Source organism: Lactuca virosa, chromosome 1, assembly GCF_052849685.1.
Source record: "Lactuca virosa cultivar CGN04683 chromosome 1, Lactuca_virosa_CGN04683_v6, whole genome shotgun sequence".
Classification (NCBI taxonomy): Eukaryota; Viridiplantae; Streptophyta; class Magnoliopsida; order Asterales; family Asteraceae; genus Lactuca; species Lactuca virosa.
The window spans coordinates 173,972,105-173,988,855 of NC_136426.1; the positions used below are offsets into that span (position 1 = coordinate 173,972,105).

General features: G+C 34.0%; 1 protein-coding gene across 1 annotated transcript; it reads right to left on the reverse strand.

Annotated features, from left to right (window-relative positions):
- Positions 1-5,823: 5,823 nt before the first annotated feature.
- Positions 5,824-7,954, reverse strand: LOC145161460 (UDP-glycosyltransferase 85C2-like). The gene is made up of 2 exons (XM_079080977.1): positions 7,370-7,954; positions 5,824-6,932 (listed from the first exon to the last, which is right to left on the reverse strand). Exons 1-2 carry the CDS (start codon positions 7,860-7,862, stop codon positions 5,986-5,988), a joined length of 1,440 nt encoding a protein of 479 aa, XP_078937103.1. The 5' UTR covers positions 7,863-7,954; the 3' UTR covers positions 5,824-5,985.
- Positions 7,955-16,751: the final 8,797 nt, after the last annotated feature.

Here is a 16,751-nt window from a genome sequence, read left to right on the forward strand (position 1 = left end):
AAGATGAATCATGTGTATATGTCAAAGCCAGTGGGAGTATAGTAAGCTTCCTCATATTGTATGTCGATGACATACTACTCATAGGAAACGACATCCCGACGCTGCAGGAAGTAAAGTCCTGGCTTGGGAAGTGCTTCGCTATGAAGAACCTCGGAGAGGCTGCCTATATTTTAGGAATAAGGATAGTGAGAAACAGAAGTAAGATACTAATAGGACTTAGTCAAAATCTTTACTTGGACATGGTACTAAAACGTTTTAGTATGGAGAATTCAAAGAAGGGAGAGTTACCAATCCAAAGTAATGCCAAATTGAGTAAGACTCAAAGTCCGAGTACTGAAGTCAAGATAGCAGAAATGAGCCGAGTACCTTACACTTCCGCAGTTGGCTCGATCATGTACGTTATGACTTGTACTCGCCCTGATGTGGCCTTCGCTTTGAGCATGGTCAGCAGATATCAAGGGAACCCTGACAAAGCGCATTGGACCGCAGTCAAGAATATTCTTAAGTACCTTCGGAGGACCAAGGAATGGTTTCTAGTCCTCGGTGGGAGTGATGACTTAAAGGTGCGAGGTTACAGTGACGCCAGTTTTCAGACCGACAGGGACAACTACCGTTCACAGTCGGGGCAGGTCTTTACCTTTAATGGAGGAGCAGTGACTTGGAAAAGTTCCAAGCAGGAGACCGTAGCTGATTCAACGTGCGAATCAGAGTACATTGCAGCGAGCGAAGCATCAAAGGAGGCAATATGGTTGAAGAACTTCATTGGAGACCTTGGAGTTGTGCCGGCCATACAGGAGCCTATGGAAATTTTCTGTGATAAAGGAACCAAGGGATCATGGCAGATCTCGACATATCGACAGAAAATATCACTTTATTCGACATCGGGTGGAAGAAGGACTCCTCGTAGTGAAGAGGGTATCGTCAGAGGATAACCCAGTTGATCCGCTTACGAAGGGACTAAGCAGGGTTAAGCACTTGCAGCACGCTAGGAGCATCGGGCTAAAAGACGATATTAGTTTAGATTAGATAGTCTAGAAATGTGTATATATAAATTGTAATTAACATTTGATGATTAAATAAAAGAGGATTATTTATTAGCAATGCTACACTCTTATGTTGATTGTTTACCTATTGTTTCATTTTGCATGTTTTAACTTCCTGAATAATAAGAATTATTTGAACGGTCCACAGTCGTTCATATGTTGGAAGTAGGTATGAATGAAGACTGTCATGAATTGGTGTGTAGATTGTCTAAAGTGTATTAGACATAGCAAAAGTTTGCTACAACGTTCATGAGTGCTTATGAACAAGTTTTGAGCATTGGAATAAACCCACGCTTGCTGGAATCACTTCATGGAATTTATCACGAGTGATCACAAGACGATAATATCATATGGTCTTAAAACCTAGATATATGGTTTATTGTTTGCTAATTGGTTGTGCATTGATAATGCGTAAACACATCAGTAACTTGATGTTATAAAACACATTGTTGTGTATGATTTGATTAGTGGATAGTAAACGCATATAAGTCAAAGTTTATCTGTTCCTTTTATCCTAAGAGGGTAAAAGCGATATCAGGGCCCCTCGATGATTTGGTTTGACTTATGTGTCGGGCCCGGTCAGGACTGAATTGATGTGTTCAATTAAAGTCTATGTCAAATGAATTAGAGATCGAGAAACAAACTGCTAGACAATAAGTATGACTATGTTCCATATAATTGTCGGCACGATATCTAGAACAGAGGATTATACGATCCCTTATCTGAAGGAGAAGTTATTGATAAGATCTCGAGTTTTGAGAACTGCGATTGCTAATCGGATTCAGAAGGTGCATTTGCGTTTATAGTTATTAGACTTATCCAAGTGGGAGACTGTTGGACTAGTGTCTAAGTCCATAACTATATTTGCTATGTACTTGACCCGGTTGTGCATGGTCCTTTTGGGTTGCCTTCACCAAAGCAACTTGACTGTAGGAATAATATAGAAAGAGGTGATTATGGTTTATTAATATATTATAAGACTAATATATTAAAAGAGAAATCATATTTGTTTAATTAACATTTGTCAATAATTAATTAAGAATTAGTTTTGTGATCAAAAGAAGTTAATTGAACTTAAGGGGCTGAACTGTAATTATGTGATAGTTACAAAGTTGGGCAAGGAAACCCTAATAGATAGGGTGGACGAATTCTACGGAAATAGCCTTAAGAATTCGTCCATGATGGGGATTCTAGAATTATCTTATGGGCTGCTTGGTGGCTAAGTAACCAGATAAGGATAATGACTAAAACCCTAATTCCTACACCTATATAAAGGACCCCTAGGCATGGGAATTTCGGTTACTTGAACCGTAGAAGTCCTAGAGCCGAAATTCTCCTCTCCCCTCTCTCTCTTGCTTCCTCCAATTGCTATTGGTGTTTCTGATTCACTAGAGGCACAACACTTGAGGTGCTAAAGTTCTCAAGGCTTCAAGATCTTCAATCAACAACAAGGTAAACATCTAGATCTGATTTGTGATGTTAATTTCGATTATATACACTAGATCTACGGTTAGAAAGTCTTGGATGAATTGAAAGTACAATATAGAAACCTAGATCCAAGCATTAGGGTTTGCATGAACACATATGATGTTCTTTTGGCTCAAACCCATCATTTGTATAATGAAAACCAACTGTTTCATAGTGAATGAAATGTTGATGTTGGGAATGAGTTGTGTTCTTGAGTTTGTTCTTTGAGTTTATACTTTGTTACACAAAGGCATAGTTAAATAATATATGATATTTTTACATGGTAACCAAAATGAATTGGTAAATAAATATAACTGGAATAAGGTGTATATTATTGGAAAAGGTGTTTATCATTGTCAGGGTCGATCCATTAGATTTCTATGCCCCGGGCGAAAAGTTTTAATAGTGTCCATATATTTGTACAGATCCAATATAAAACTTACGTTTATAAAACAAAAATGCAACATTCCATTTTATTTGAAAAATATATATGGATACAAACTAGAGCTTGTAAAGTTGCAATCACCTAAAATGATGCATGCATTTTTGTGCAGCAAAAACATTAGTTACATCTTATAATATAAGACTATATTTGGCATAGAAAGGATTAAACTTGGAATAAGTTTCTGTTTTAAGTTGTTAGTGGAAATTGCTTGAACTTTTGAAGCAAATGGATCTGAAAAGTGAAAAACAAAGAAAACAAGAATTAGTAAGTAAATGACACTAGACAAATTCATCACATAACATCTAGTTCACAACAATAGCCTATCAAATTCATGAAACAAAACATAAAACAATATTTAATTTTCAAACAACAATCTGACTTTTGGTTACTCAACAAATCTAATGGCCATTACATATCAAAACATCTTTCCTCCATGTTATTAGATCAACACATCAAAACAATGAAATTAAACACAAAACAAATAGAAAAAAGTCTCTTTAAATACTATAACGATGGTAAAGTGGTAAAGGCATGTGGCCTAAATTTCCAACCTATATATCATTATAAAATATGCACATTAGATCTAAATTTAGAATTTTTGTTCTTTAAAAAAGATATTACAACCTTCTTCTTTAATCAGACAATAAAACCTTTGAACTGTAACATTTTTAACAAACTATTATGTTGACAAATGACACCCAATGCAACAGATAATGGAAAATATTTTTTATAATTTCAATCAACATCATACAAGCATTAGATAACCCACATCCACAAACTGATTATGCTTGGAATTTGCTTAATTTCTACTTACTGCATAATATGCAATAACTAACAATGGTGAAGGGATGTGACAATGTTCCACGAATGGTCGAAAAAAAAGTTTTTTTGTACCAAATTGAATTCAGAAAACTTACCTCAATTCTTATTGCCTTCATCTATTGTAAAAACAATTTAAAATTCTCTGGTTCACTGCTTTACAACCAAAATTTAGAAATTAAAAAACATTTATAATTTGAGAAAATGAGAAGAATAATATCATAAATCAGAATAATTACCCCAATAAACAAAAACTATATTCAAGAATTTGCTTGCCCTGTACCGACTTGTTGCTTGCCGCCGGACAAACCATGATCGATCTCCATGAAATCTCGATTCTCGACTTGAGCAGCACTACGAAACATATGTATAGAAGTGAAATAAATAAATAAATAAATCAGAGAAGAGAACTGATAACTTGAATAAAAGAAATTAGAGGGGGGCTCAGATTTTAAATTAAAAGTCGATCTGTGGATTGAGGGAAACTCGTCAATCTAGACGTGTTGCGATGTTGCATTTACCCATACATTAAATCGTGTCTTGTGCATCGTATTTTTTAGCCGCTCAATTAAATTTGATTTTTAGAGTTGGTGTCGTTATAGCTGCACGTATTTTACCCTAGTGGATCATTAATTTGGCCCATAATATATGAACATATACCATAAGAAGCAAATACAATCTGATGCCATTCAGCCTATTGTTGCCCTGGGCAGTGGCCCAGCTCGCCCACCCCTTGGGCCGACTCTGATCATTGTATATTGCCCCACTACAATAACACGACTATGAAAGTAAGAAGTTATTACACACCGGGATAACCTTACAAATATAGAATTTTATACGGATCATAAAATAGCATGGCAAAAACAATTAGGGGTGAGCATGGTGCGGTTCGGTGCGGTTTTTGGCCAAAACCGAACCGAAAACCACAACTTCGGTTTTTTGAAATTTAGAAACCGCACCGTTCGGTTTTTATGCGGTTCCGTTATTGCTGTTTTTTGCGGTTCGGTTTTTTTTGCGGTTTTTTGTTAGTTTTTTTTTGGTTTTCATTTTGCCTTTTTACTAAAACTCAAGTAACTCCACGAGTTACTTTGACTCAAATGAGGAGTGCTAATCATTTTTTGGAGATGAACCGATACCACTACCTTTTGGTTTGAAATCAAATTACATAACCACTCATCCAAATGTTTCTAAAGCTTGAACATAATACGAATTTAATATAATATTTGTTTCGCATACGAATTTAATATACTATCATCACTAGTACTCTTCATATTTAAATGTTAAAAAATGTCATAAACATTATTTGTTATTGTAAATACCACTGACTGTATGCTTAAAAATATACAATCATCATCCGATAGATAAGATAGATATTTATATTTATAGAAATTTTAATTGTCATAAGTTCTTAGTTCGTACAAATATCAACACTTAATATATATATATATATATATATATATATATATATATATATATATATATATATATATATATATATATATATGCGGTGCGGTTCGGTTTTTTGCGGTTTTTCCGAGACTAGAAACCGCAACGCACCGAGTAGTTTCGGTTTTTGCAAAACTAAAAACCACACCATCGGTTTTCATTTCGGTTTCGGTTTTTCGGTTTCGGTTTATGCGGTTTTTTCGGTTTTTTTTGTTTGCGGTTCGGTTTTTGCTCACCCTAAAAACAACTGTTTGCCACTACTACAAAATAGACTTTCACACATAAATTTCAATGATGGACAAAATGGCGTCGTTGGTATTTGGTACCTAATTTAAAATGAGCACAACGAAAGTCGAACAAAGATATGTGAATCACGTAGCCACTGATATATCTTAACCTCTAATATTTAATGGAATTAAAAACAAAAAGAGATTACAAGAATAATGACCTTCAAGCACTCTCACTTGTATACCCTCGCAAATTTCATACATTTTTTCTCAATTATACATCTCAATGTCATCTTATAAGAAAACTAATGTGAATCTAATATACATGGATTAAAAATCATCATTAATTTTTAAATTGGAAGGACATCGTATGGTATAAATACAACTGAAATAATTTTGAATTTGAGTCTAATTAATGCAAATACATCTTACAACGAAATCCAGTTTATCACTAGCTTTTACGTTTTATGAAAAGTTAAAAGTTCTAACAAATTAAAACAAAAACAAAAAACATGAAACATTAGCAAGTTTCTGGTAGCTACTTTCTTGGAAACATATTAATGTCATTGGCAAGTTTCTCAATATTCAAAGAAGATGAACCATTCGGACCGGTTGCAATTTCAATCTTTTTCTTCCACTCCAGAGCTTTGCTCCTTATTCGTTTACCCTTGTCTCCTCCAATCAACTCCTTTGTTAGCCTCTCCACTTCATCCCTGCTCACGTTATGATCGATCTCCATGCCAACTCCCCATTCCATGCACATTTGCCTGCAATTAGTCAGTTGGTCCCATAAAAATGGCCAACATAGCATGGGGACCCCAGCCGTTAAGCTCTCAATGGTCGAACCCCACCCACAGTGAGTCAAGAAGCCACCAACAGAAGGGTGCTTCAACACTTCCTCCTGGGAACACCAGCTTGCGATAAAGCCTCTCTTATTAATCAACTCTTGGAGTTCAGGAGGCAAGGCAGCAGACTCACCAATAACCAAATCAGGTCTAATGACCCAAAGGAAATAATGGTTGCTATTAGCTAGTCCCCAACCAAACTCTAGCAATTGCTCTACAGACACTGATATTAGGCTTCCAAAATTGACGTAAACCACAGAATGTGGCTCCTTTGATTGCAACCATTTAAGGCACCCATCTTCTTCTTTCCATAGACTGTAGCCCTTAATATCCAACTTCTTTGTTTCTTCTTCAAGTTTTATCGGATTTAGAAGCAACTCTAGTGGTCCGATCGTGTAGACATGAGGTATCATGGATTTGAAGGCTTTGATGACGTTTGACTCTAACTCCTCAAATGTATGGATGATTATGTTTGAGACCTTCCTAGTTGCCTTGATGCATTCAATGCAAAAATTATACGTTTCATCATTTGGGTTTGTGGTTCTAATAAAACCCGGAAGGTCCTTTAAACGGAATCCTTCTAATCCCGGAATCGAATCAATTACAGTGTCAAGATACCCATTGGTGAAGCAACTTTCATCTGAAACATTTGCAAATCTTACGATAATGAACAAATATGCTATAATATATAATGAACAAATAAGTAAACATTTTCTAAACGACCAATCAAAATTCATTCCTTGTATGGAGTACATCGATATTTTTGGTTTAGCTATAATTTCAATCTTAATTTAGGTCACTAATATGAAAAAAAAAATAATAATAATAATAAGTGCATGTTATTTTATACAAATTTTACTTGAAAAATACCTTAAAGATCATGTTTTTGGGATCTGTTACTTATAAAGAAACTCACTAAATTAATTAGATAACGTAATATACCACTTCTGATTTTGAAAGTGAATTACCACTTACCATTTTTCGATCGTCCTTATTTTCATATATACACATATAGACAAGAATATCAATTTGAACTTTTTTATTTGCTTGGGAAATGGAGGAAGTTAAAAAGCTAACCTTTAAATGGGATAAGTCCTTTCTCAATTAGAACTGGAGCTTGGTAATATCCCATGAAAGCACAAGCAGCAAAGGTCCAAAAATGCATGATTGGGATTTTAAGCTTCTCAGCAGCGTCAACGGTGAAAGGCATTATACCATCAGCAAGAATACAAGTAACTGGACTCTCTAACCTTCCCATAAGGTCAAGAAAGGGATCCAAGAAGTTGACTAGAATAGAGGCAGTGACTGCATACATGAAGTTTGGTGTACACTCGGGAACACCATCGGGAATGGTCTTGAACTGGAACCCTGGTTCACCATCGAGAGAGTTTGGCCCTCCGGAGTTGAGTAACTGCTTGTGGTTAACCTCGGTGTTGACGAATGTTATATGCACGCCCTTGTGGTGCAGTAGCCTTGCTAATTTCAGCATACACTTGATGTGGCTTTGCGCTGGATATGGTACGAACACCACATGTGGCTTGGTTTCAGCGTTCACCAGTACTGTTTCCATCGTAGCCGAGGAAAGTTTGATGATATGTTGAATGCGTAGCCGAGGCTTGCTATATACGGAGACCAGAAGTGATTAGGTGAAGATACTGTGTTTGTATGGATCCAAAATTTCCTCACACCGAAGCACAATACATTATAAAACACGTTTTATATTATTAATAATTACTGAATTGAACCATAAAATATTATTTTGTTGGCAGCTGGCAACACGACTTCATATGCAAAATTAAAATGTTCCATGATGTCTATACGTGTAATTGCAAACCATAGTTCTCTTATAAACTAATAACAATTATAAATCATGGGGCTGTTCAGCAACCCTCCAATGGTGCATTATTTATTTGATATAACTCTATCCCTCTCATGTAATCAGGTCAGACGCTCCTATTTTTTATTTCTATTTTTCCACAGAATAATGATGCTTTGATGATAGCTCGTAGATGTTCACGTGGCTCTTCGCCATATGTGGTCATCTGTACTCGCTTGGCTTTTTTAAAAGAGATTTCGCAAAAAAATAGCAATTTTTTGACCGGTTGCCAAAAAATACCAAAAAATAAAATTTTCTAAAATCACCATTTAGTCCGTTGAGGGACGTCGCTGGATTTGGGTTACTCTCTGCGGAGTTGGATAAAAGAAAAAAATATCCATCATGGTCGTTTCGTAGAGCCTCTTCCTTCAAGGACAACAATTTTATTTCATTTTAAATTAATTAGTCATACGTTATTTCATTGGTCATTACTATTGTTGATTTTTAATGACATGTACCATATTAAAGCGTGAGAAAAATTACAATTAGTTACATGTTTTTTTGTTTGTCAGGAATATTATTGATTTTAATGACACGTAATATATTAAAATATGATCAAAATTATTATTAACCAAATGTTTTTTTTTTTTTCGTTTTTCATGGTTATTGTTAATTTTTAGTGACAAGTAATCCGTTATCATAAATTATTTTTAGTCACACGTTTTGATGTTTGTCATGACTATTATTGCAATTTTAGTGATACATAATAGATTAAACGGTGTTATAGTTGACATTAGTTGTGAGACTCATGTATTAGATTAGTTAATTTAAAAAAAAAGTTAAATATAAAGATCAAAATATTTAAAAACTTTGAATTTATAAGAAAATAAGAAAAATAATAATTTATTATAATGAAAATGTTTTTTATCTTTTAAATATAAACAAATAATTTAAATAAAGAAAAAAAAAACTAATGATCTTTAATTTTGGAAATTTTGAAATTAAAAGGTAAGTTTATTAGTTAAATTAATATCCATTTATTACTTCATTTATTGCAATTATTACATTAAAATATTATTTGAAATTTAATAAAATAGAAAAACTAAAGGGCATTTGGCCTAGCGGTAAGGAGTGACTCTCTTAAATGAGAGCTCATGGGTTCAAGTCTCTCTAGGAGACGTAGATGCTCTTTAGGATTACATTAGGAGTAGGATAGCTTGCCGTTTAAAAAATAAAAAAAAAATAAAAAAAAATAAAAAAAAAAAACTTTATTTATTAGAGAGGAGTTAATCACATTTTTTTCATTAGTATTGTGGAAAAATTTATTCAAAATAACCACAAAATGACATTTGACAAATTGAATAAGAGTGTGACAAGTGACAAAAAACCTTTATTTATTAGAGAGGAGTTAATCACATTTTTTTCATTAGTATTGTTAAACAGTTTAAAATCATTTATATGTCAAATCTTGATCAGTTAACATCATTTACATTGAACAACTTAAATTAATAAATATACTATTCAAATAGTCTAATGCATTAAAATATCTAATACAATTACATAAAAATTATAATGAATGTTTAATAAATTATTTTAAAACAAAAAAAATATATATCTGCAAAGTTCATTTTGTGGAATCGTGTTACCAATTATCCTTTTCGGACAAGAGTATGTTTTGAACCGGCAAATAATTATAGAAGATGCCAACTCCTAATAAGTTGCTAGGAGGGCAAGAGTACAAGGATTGATGGAGAGACAATTACATCCAAATAAAATGATTGACACACCAATCTACCCATCTAAATTTGCATTGATCTATCTAATGCTTAATCCATGTAAAGACGGTGGATTTCACCATTTATACAACTTTAGTAACAGACGTCCTTATTATTTTTTTTTTAAATCCAATTACACATTGCCTTCCAAATTAGCCATACCGTCCCATAACATATGCTAATTAAGCATTGCAGTCAAGAGTAAAACAATAAAATTGGTCGATAGTAGAAAAAGCTATTATGTGGACTAACCAAAAATATTTTTCTTCAATTAATTAGCACTCATGTATCATAAACACCACAAGGAATGATGCTTATACCGACGACATTTTCAGCAACAGTGCAGACGACATGGCCTATACCGACGACTTGTCGTCTATAAAAAGTTGTCTGGATAGCCCCGTCGGTAAAAGTGCAAAATGTCGTCGGGTTAAATTCTGTCGGTATAGAGCAACCAATGCAGACGACATGTCCTCGTCAAAGCATCGACATACTGATTTTTGTGAAAAAAAAGTTTTATTATAAACCTATTCAGACGACATACCGTCGGTATAAATGTCACTGTTACCGATGACATGTCGTTTGGACATGTCTAAGCAATACACAAGACATGTCGTCTGGAAAAGCGGGTGACAGACAACTTCGATTTTACTAATAGAGACGACATGTCGTCGGTAAAAGTGAAACAATTATTATAGTTATAAAGCTATACCGACGACATGTCGTATGTATAGTTTTTTTTTTAAGTTACAGGTTTTGTTTTATATACCAAACCTGTTTTTTAAAACAAATCCAAATAGTATATATGCATAATAATATCAAATACTTAATAACCATAACAAATAATTAAAACTCAAAAAAAATCTACTCCATAGCAAAATAATAACAAATACTTAATAACCATAACAAATCAAAAGAAGTCTTCAACAAACATTGTTAAAAAGAACATAAAAGATTAATCAGAATCTTCATTGTTCTCGTTATCATAGTCGTCATCGTTCTCCTCATCCTTGAGCTCGTTGGTTGGTGTATTGGAATTGCATTGGAATTGTGGCATTGGTTGTGGTTGGAAGTTAAGAATGACGGACGCGAATGTGTTATTATACATTTGTTGCATATGTAGCATTTGTTGTTGCATGTATTGCATTTTGTTGGGTTAATGCAGCAACTTGGGAATTATCTGAAGATTGGGATGTGGAAGCTTTGAAACGCTTGGTATGTTCATTTGGAAATAAAGTATTGTTGTTGCTTAATTTCCTTCCAACACCACAAATATGTCTGCATCTCTCACCAATGGCACGAGTGAGACAATATTCTTCATTTAACTTTTCGTTCTCTATAAGCCCTTCTTGTATCATCATCTTCTCTCGTTGAATATTTTTCTTAAAATAAAAAAAACAATAAACATACATTAATTAAAACAAATAACTAAATTTGTACACTAAAATAATACTCCCTCCGTCCCAAAATAATAGTCCACAGACAAAAAACACACAGTTTAAAAAAACATTAATTACCATTAACTTTATTAAATAAAATGACAGTCTTACCCTTCTGTTGCATTTAATTCTATGGTAGTTGCATTTAATTTTATGGTAATTTAACTAACAATGAGGGGTATTATGGTAAAATACATATTTATTTTTAGAAGTAGGCAATTATTTTGGGACAAATCAAAAAGGAAACATGGATTATTAATATGGGACGGAAGGAGTAATAATATACCTTAACTTAACTATAATAATAATAATAATAATAATAATAATAACATATTTATCAAATAACGTATTAATTTTGTTTATTACTTACCCAAGTTATTTCCGCATGTGGTGAACACCAACCCCGACTTTCTTTAAATCGCATTTGTCTTCAACCATCGATATGTTGCAGGTCTTGTCCTTTTGCTCTCTATAATAAGCCAAAAATAATTAAAATATTTATATAAGTGTTAATAATTTTTTTATATAATACAAATAAATTTAATTACCTCCTCGCAACGTCTGTCTGCATATGATCTACTTCCATGAGCATGCCTATATGGAAGTTTGGACCTTCTTTCTTTACCTTTATCGCACTGCTTCCTATAACCCTCATCCAAAAAAAGAAGATCAATCATGTTATCCCAAGCTTCATCGTCCATATAATCCGGTGGAAATTGTTTTGCACCTTCCACATCACTATATCTGTCAACCCTATCAAAATAATTTTTCACTTGATGTTTATAAGCTCTTTGGCAGTCACTCTGTATAGCCACTCGAACGGCTTCCCACATATATGTACCCCGATAAATATCAAGATCAAAAAATGTCTGCAATCGAAAAACAAATTTAACTAGAAAAAATATTTTAAAAGTATAAAAATTTTCACATATAAAAGTATTTTGTACTTATTTCAATCTCAGGATACATATCTTCATAGCAATGGAAAGGAACACGCCTCTATGTCCTATAATGGAGTGGTACATGATCTGCCATAAAATTTGAGATAAACCTTGCCAACATTTTGCCATTTTGATTTATGAATTTATAGGTCCCCCCGTCGCTATCAACTTCCACGGGTAAATGTGTTTGACCGCCACCATTGAACTTTTTTCGCATATTTAAGCATCTTCCCTTTCCACACCGACACGTCGGGTTTGCTAAATTCACACATAGAATTGAAAATTTAGAAATTTAAAACTTTAAAAATATATCCAATATATTTAAGAATTTCATGTAACTTACAAGATTGACAACCCGCCGGTATCTTGCCTACGCGCTCGTGTGGAGGTCGGTCCCCTCCGTCTCCTCCATGCCCCGACGCAACATGTGTAGCCATCTGTTTAACAAATATTAGAAAATATACTAAACATACTTTAAAAAAACTAATAAACAATTTTAAGTAATCAAAATATATTACAACCGTAACATACCATCAATCAGAATCATCATATACATGTATAACATCATTATTAATGAATTCGTCATTGTTTATGAAATCGCCATCATTATCTGAAGAGTACGTATCACCACCATCATCTTCATCATTAAAGAAACTGTCATCATTTATGGTAGGAGCCACACTTGATTCACCATAATCATCATTATCTAAAGAGTATATATCATCATCGTTAATAGAGTATGTATCATCATCATCATCGCCTAAGTCAACAACTAATGAAAAATAATTTGATCGAGTGTCATTCACCACATATATCTCATTAACACCGATACTTGGATGATCCCAAAGTCTTCAACGATGAACATCTTCCACAACTCTCCAGTTATTGTTTCGAGTAGGATCTTAGAGAGAAAACACTTGTTTAGCTTGAGTGGCTAAGATGTATTGTTGATCGTCATACCATGTTTTACCGACATACCATTCATGACTGGTATCGATAACAACCATATTCTTTTTACTAATTAAACTTCCATTACCTAATGACACATTGAACCATTTACCACGAAAGAGCATAATTGAGTAGCCATGTAAATAGTGCAACTATATGATGTCCTCCAGTTGACCATAGAATGGTGTACCGTCTACTCCTAATATAAGAATGACACTATTTTGAGTAGTACGCTGGAGATCATGGCTAAGGACAAAGAATCGAACACCATTTACTATGCTGACAGTGTAAGAAGTTGCATCCAACAGACCATGTGCCAACGCCTTTAATTCATTAGTACAGTCCGATGGCGATTCTCTTTCGAGACGATAAATCTATAAGGAAATATAATATTTTAAGTTTAAGTAGTAACATAAATTAGTTTTATATTATAAATTAGAATATAAGGCATTTACTTTTCTTTTGAACCATGGAGGAAATTCTGTTTTCAAATCACTTTCAGGCGATTCTTATTCGAATTCGCTGGATATGAGACAAAACATTTAGAATAGTTTGAAGATATGATAACACTATCGAAAAAGTAGTTAATAGATCACAAAACTTACGATATGTAGCCTTTCAACTCATCGTCATCGTAGTTATTTCGTACAAACTAATGCAATGATTTTTTGGCCTCTTTACAAAATTTGGAGGGCTTCTTAGTGGACATCGGTCGACATTGTGATGAGAACACAGTAAATTGCCTTTTTGGAAGGCCATGATCCTCATTTCTAGCAACACGATTAAATTTGGTTTGCATACCCTCAAGATACATAGAGCAGAATATCAAAGCCTCGTCTGCAACATAACCCTCTGCTATTGAGCCTTTTGGCTTGGCTTTGTTTCTGACATAATTTTTAAGTTTGTTCATATATCTTTCAAAGGGATACATCCATCTCATGTGTATAGGCCCTCCAAGAATGGATTCTTCAGGTAAATGAAAAATTAGATGATTCATGATGTCGAAAAATGCTAGAGGATATATCAACTCATGATTGCATAAAATCTTCACCACTTCTTTTCTGGCCTTTCTCATGTCGTTAACAGCTAATGACCGTGCACATTTTTTTTAAAGTATATACACAATTAAATGATTGTTGTTGAAACATTTTCTGGGAGAAATGCTTGAACCCCTATAGGCAATAATCATTGGATAAGGATGTGATGATCGTGAGACTTTAGCCCAACCAAATTTGATGCAATATCATTCACTTTCATATTAAAGTTTGATCCAAAACCATCAGGTAGCCTCACTCCTTTAATGAATTGACAGAAACGTTGTCGATCAATTGGTTTAAAAGAGTAATCAACATGTGGTAGTATTACTTTCTTCTTGTTGTCTTCCTTCTTCTTGTTTACTTTCTTCCTCTTGTTGACTTTCTCTTTCGGCCATTGATCTGGCCTAATGCCCATATTTATCAAGTCTTCTCTTGCTTCTTTTGTGTCATTGGTCTTTTCATTCATCATTACAGTATTTAAAACACTCTCATCCAAAATTTTCTCCATAGCATAAAATCTATATTGTGTTTTAGCAGACCAATACTCAAGCTCAAAAAAGATACTATGTTTCGTCCAATTCAACTCTGTTTTTCTAGTTTCATCACCGCGTTTTCCTATTGCACCCTCGTGCTCAAGATGTTTCCGTGGAATACGATCAGGGAGACTGTAACATCCCAAAATTTAAGACCAAAAATTTTCTTTTTAAATAAGTTATTATAAACCCAATAGTATAAAAACATCCATAGTTTCATCCCATATCAAAAACCTGATGGGTTTTAGTAAACTACAACATCCTATGGTGCACATACAACCCTAAATACCTTGGATCTATGTTTTCACTAATTATACATGCAAATGGTTTCCAAGGCATTCATCTTATAACTAGCATGCAATTTGTCATAAACAATACAAGATACTAGTTAGAGTAACATACCTTTTATGTGGCTTCAAGTCTTGATGTATTTGGTGGTGCTTGAAAGACTTTGGCCTTTAAGAACTTAGTGGCCCAAGTGTTGCACCTCAAATGGAATCACAACTCACCTAGAACAAAGGTGACTCTTGAGAGAGAAACTCCATGCACCAAAAACCTTCACAAAAGAAAGAATCAAATCCATTTCCCAATATTGCTATCAATGGAATCATATAAACAACAATTTTTCACAAATGTCATTGTAAGGATATTTAAAATAAATAAAATCAAAACTTTTCTTTTATTTTAAAACTTGCGGAAAAACTTACCCTTACAATGCAAATGCATATGAAAACTGTGTTGTTATCTATTCCTAAGTAGCAGCTCAAAATTCTGATCTTCACGATCAGAATCAACTTACTCTTCCTTTAAGCTTCCTTTCTTCGATTCTACAAAACATCAAAATGTGACCTAGTCACATCATGTAATAAGAATCTTAAATACGAACTTAATAGAGTTAGATAGTGGACTTACCTGATGTAGAGTCATACATTCTGACTTTACCATCCTTATGATCTCTCAAGTAAATAGGGAACCTTCGCAACCAATGCCCATTCCTTTGGCAATAGAGACATATGGACTCTTTGGTAATGGTACATGGGACTATCGCAGACTTAGCCTTTCTCTTTACCATTTGGTCAACCAGGCTGACTATGGTCGATCCCTTTCCATTGGGAAGAGAAAGCTTTTCTGTATTTCCAATGTTACCATTGTCAATGTCCATGGAAGTTTGGGAAGTCGATCTTCCAATCAAATTTGCTTTACCAGTGCTCCAAATCATTGATGATTTAGTTGTTGGATAAGGTGTCTAAGTCCATAACTATTTCTGGTATGTACTTGACCCGACCCGGCATGGTCCATTTGGGTTGCATGGCACCATGCAATTGGATATACTAAATGAGAGAAATAACACTTGTGGTTTATTAAGATATTATAAGTTCTAATATATTAATAGTATTATTTAATTAGTATTGACCAAGAATTAATTAAGTGATCAAAAGATAACTAATTAAATATATGGGTTGATTATGTAAATCATCCATAACTTGTATAGTGGGCTAAGAGGCTCCATGGATAATCAAGTTGGGTTAAAACCCATTGGATGCTCCATGGGAGTTACAAACCCATGGGTCATGGAAATGAAGAGTCATGACACATTAGGGTTTACATGGTGTAACCCTAGATGTGTCAACACTATATAAGGAACATACTATCCACCAAAATCGGCTACACAAGAACAAGTGAGGGCTAGGCCGATTTTTAGAGTGTGTGCATTCTCTCCAAAGTTATTCCAAAGCATTTGGTGTTGTGTGAAGCATTTGAGGCATCACACTTGGGGTGCTAGGCTCATAAGGTTTCAAGGATCAAAATCAACAACAAGGTATGTAGTTCTATCTTTCATTCAAGTTAAAATTGTTCCCCATGTATGCTAGATAGGATCATAACCTTGGAAATCAACTTTGCATGATAATTAGACAAACATAGATCCAAGGTTATTAGGGTTGCATGTACACTTAGGAAGTGTTAGAATG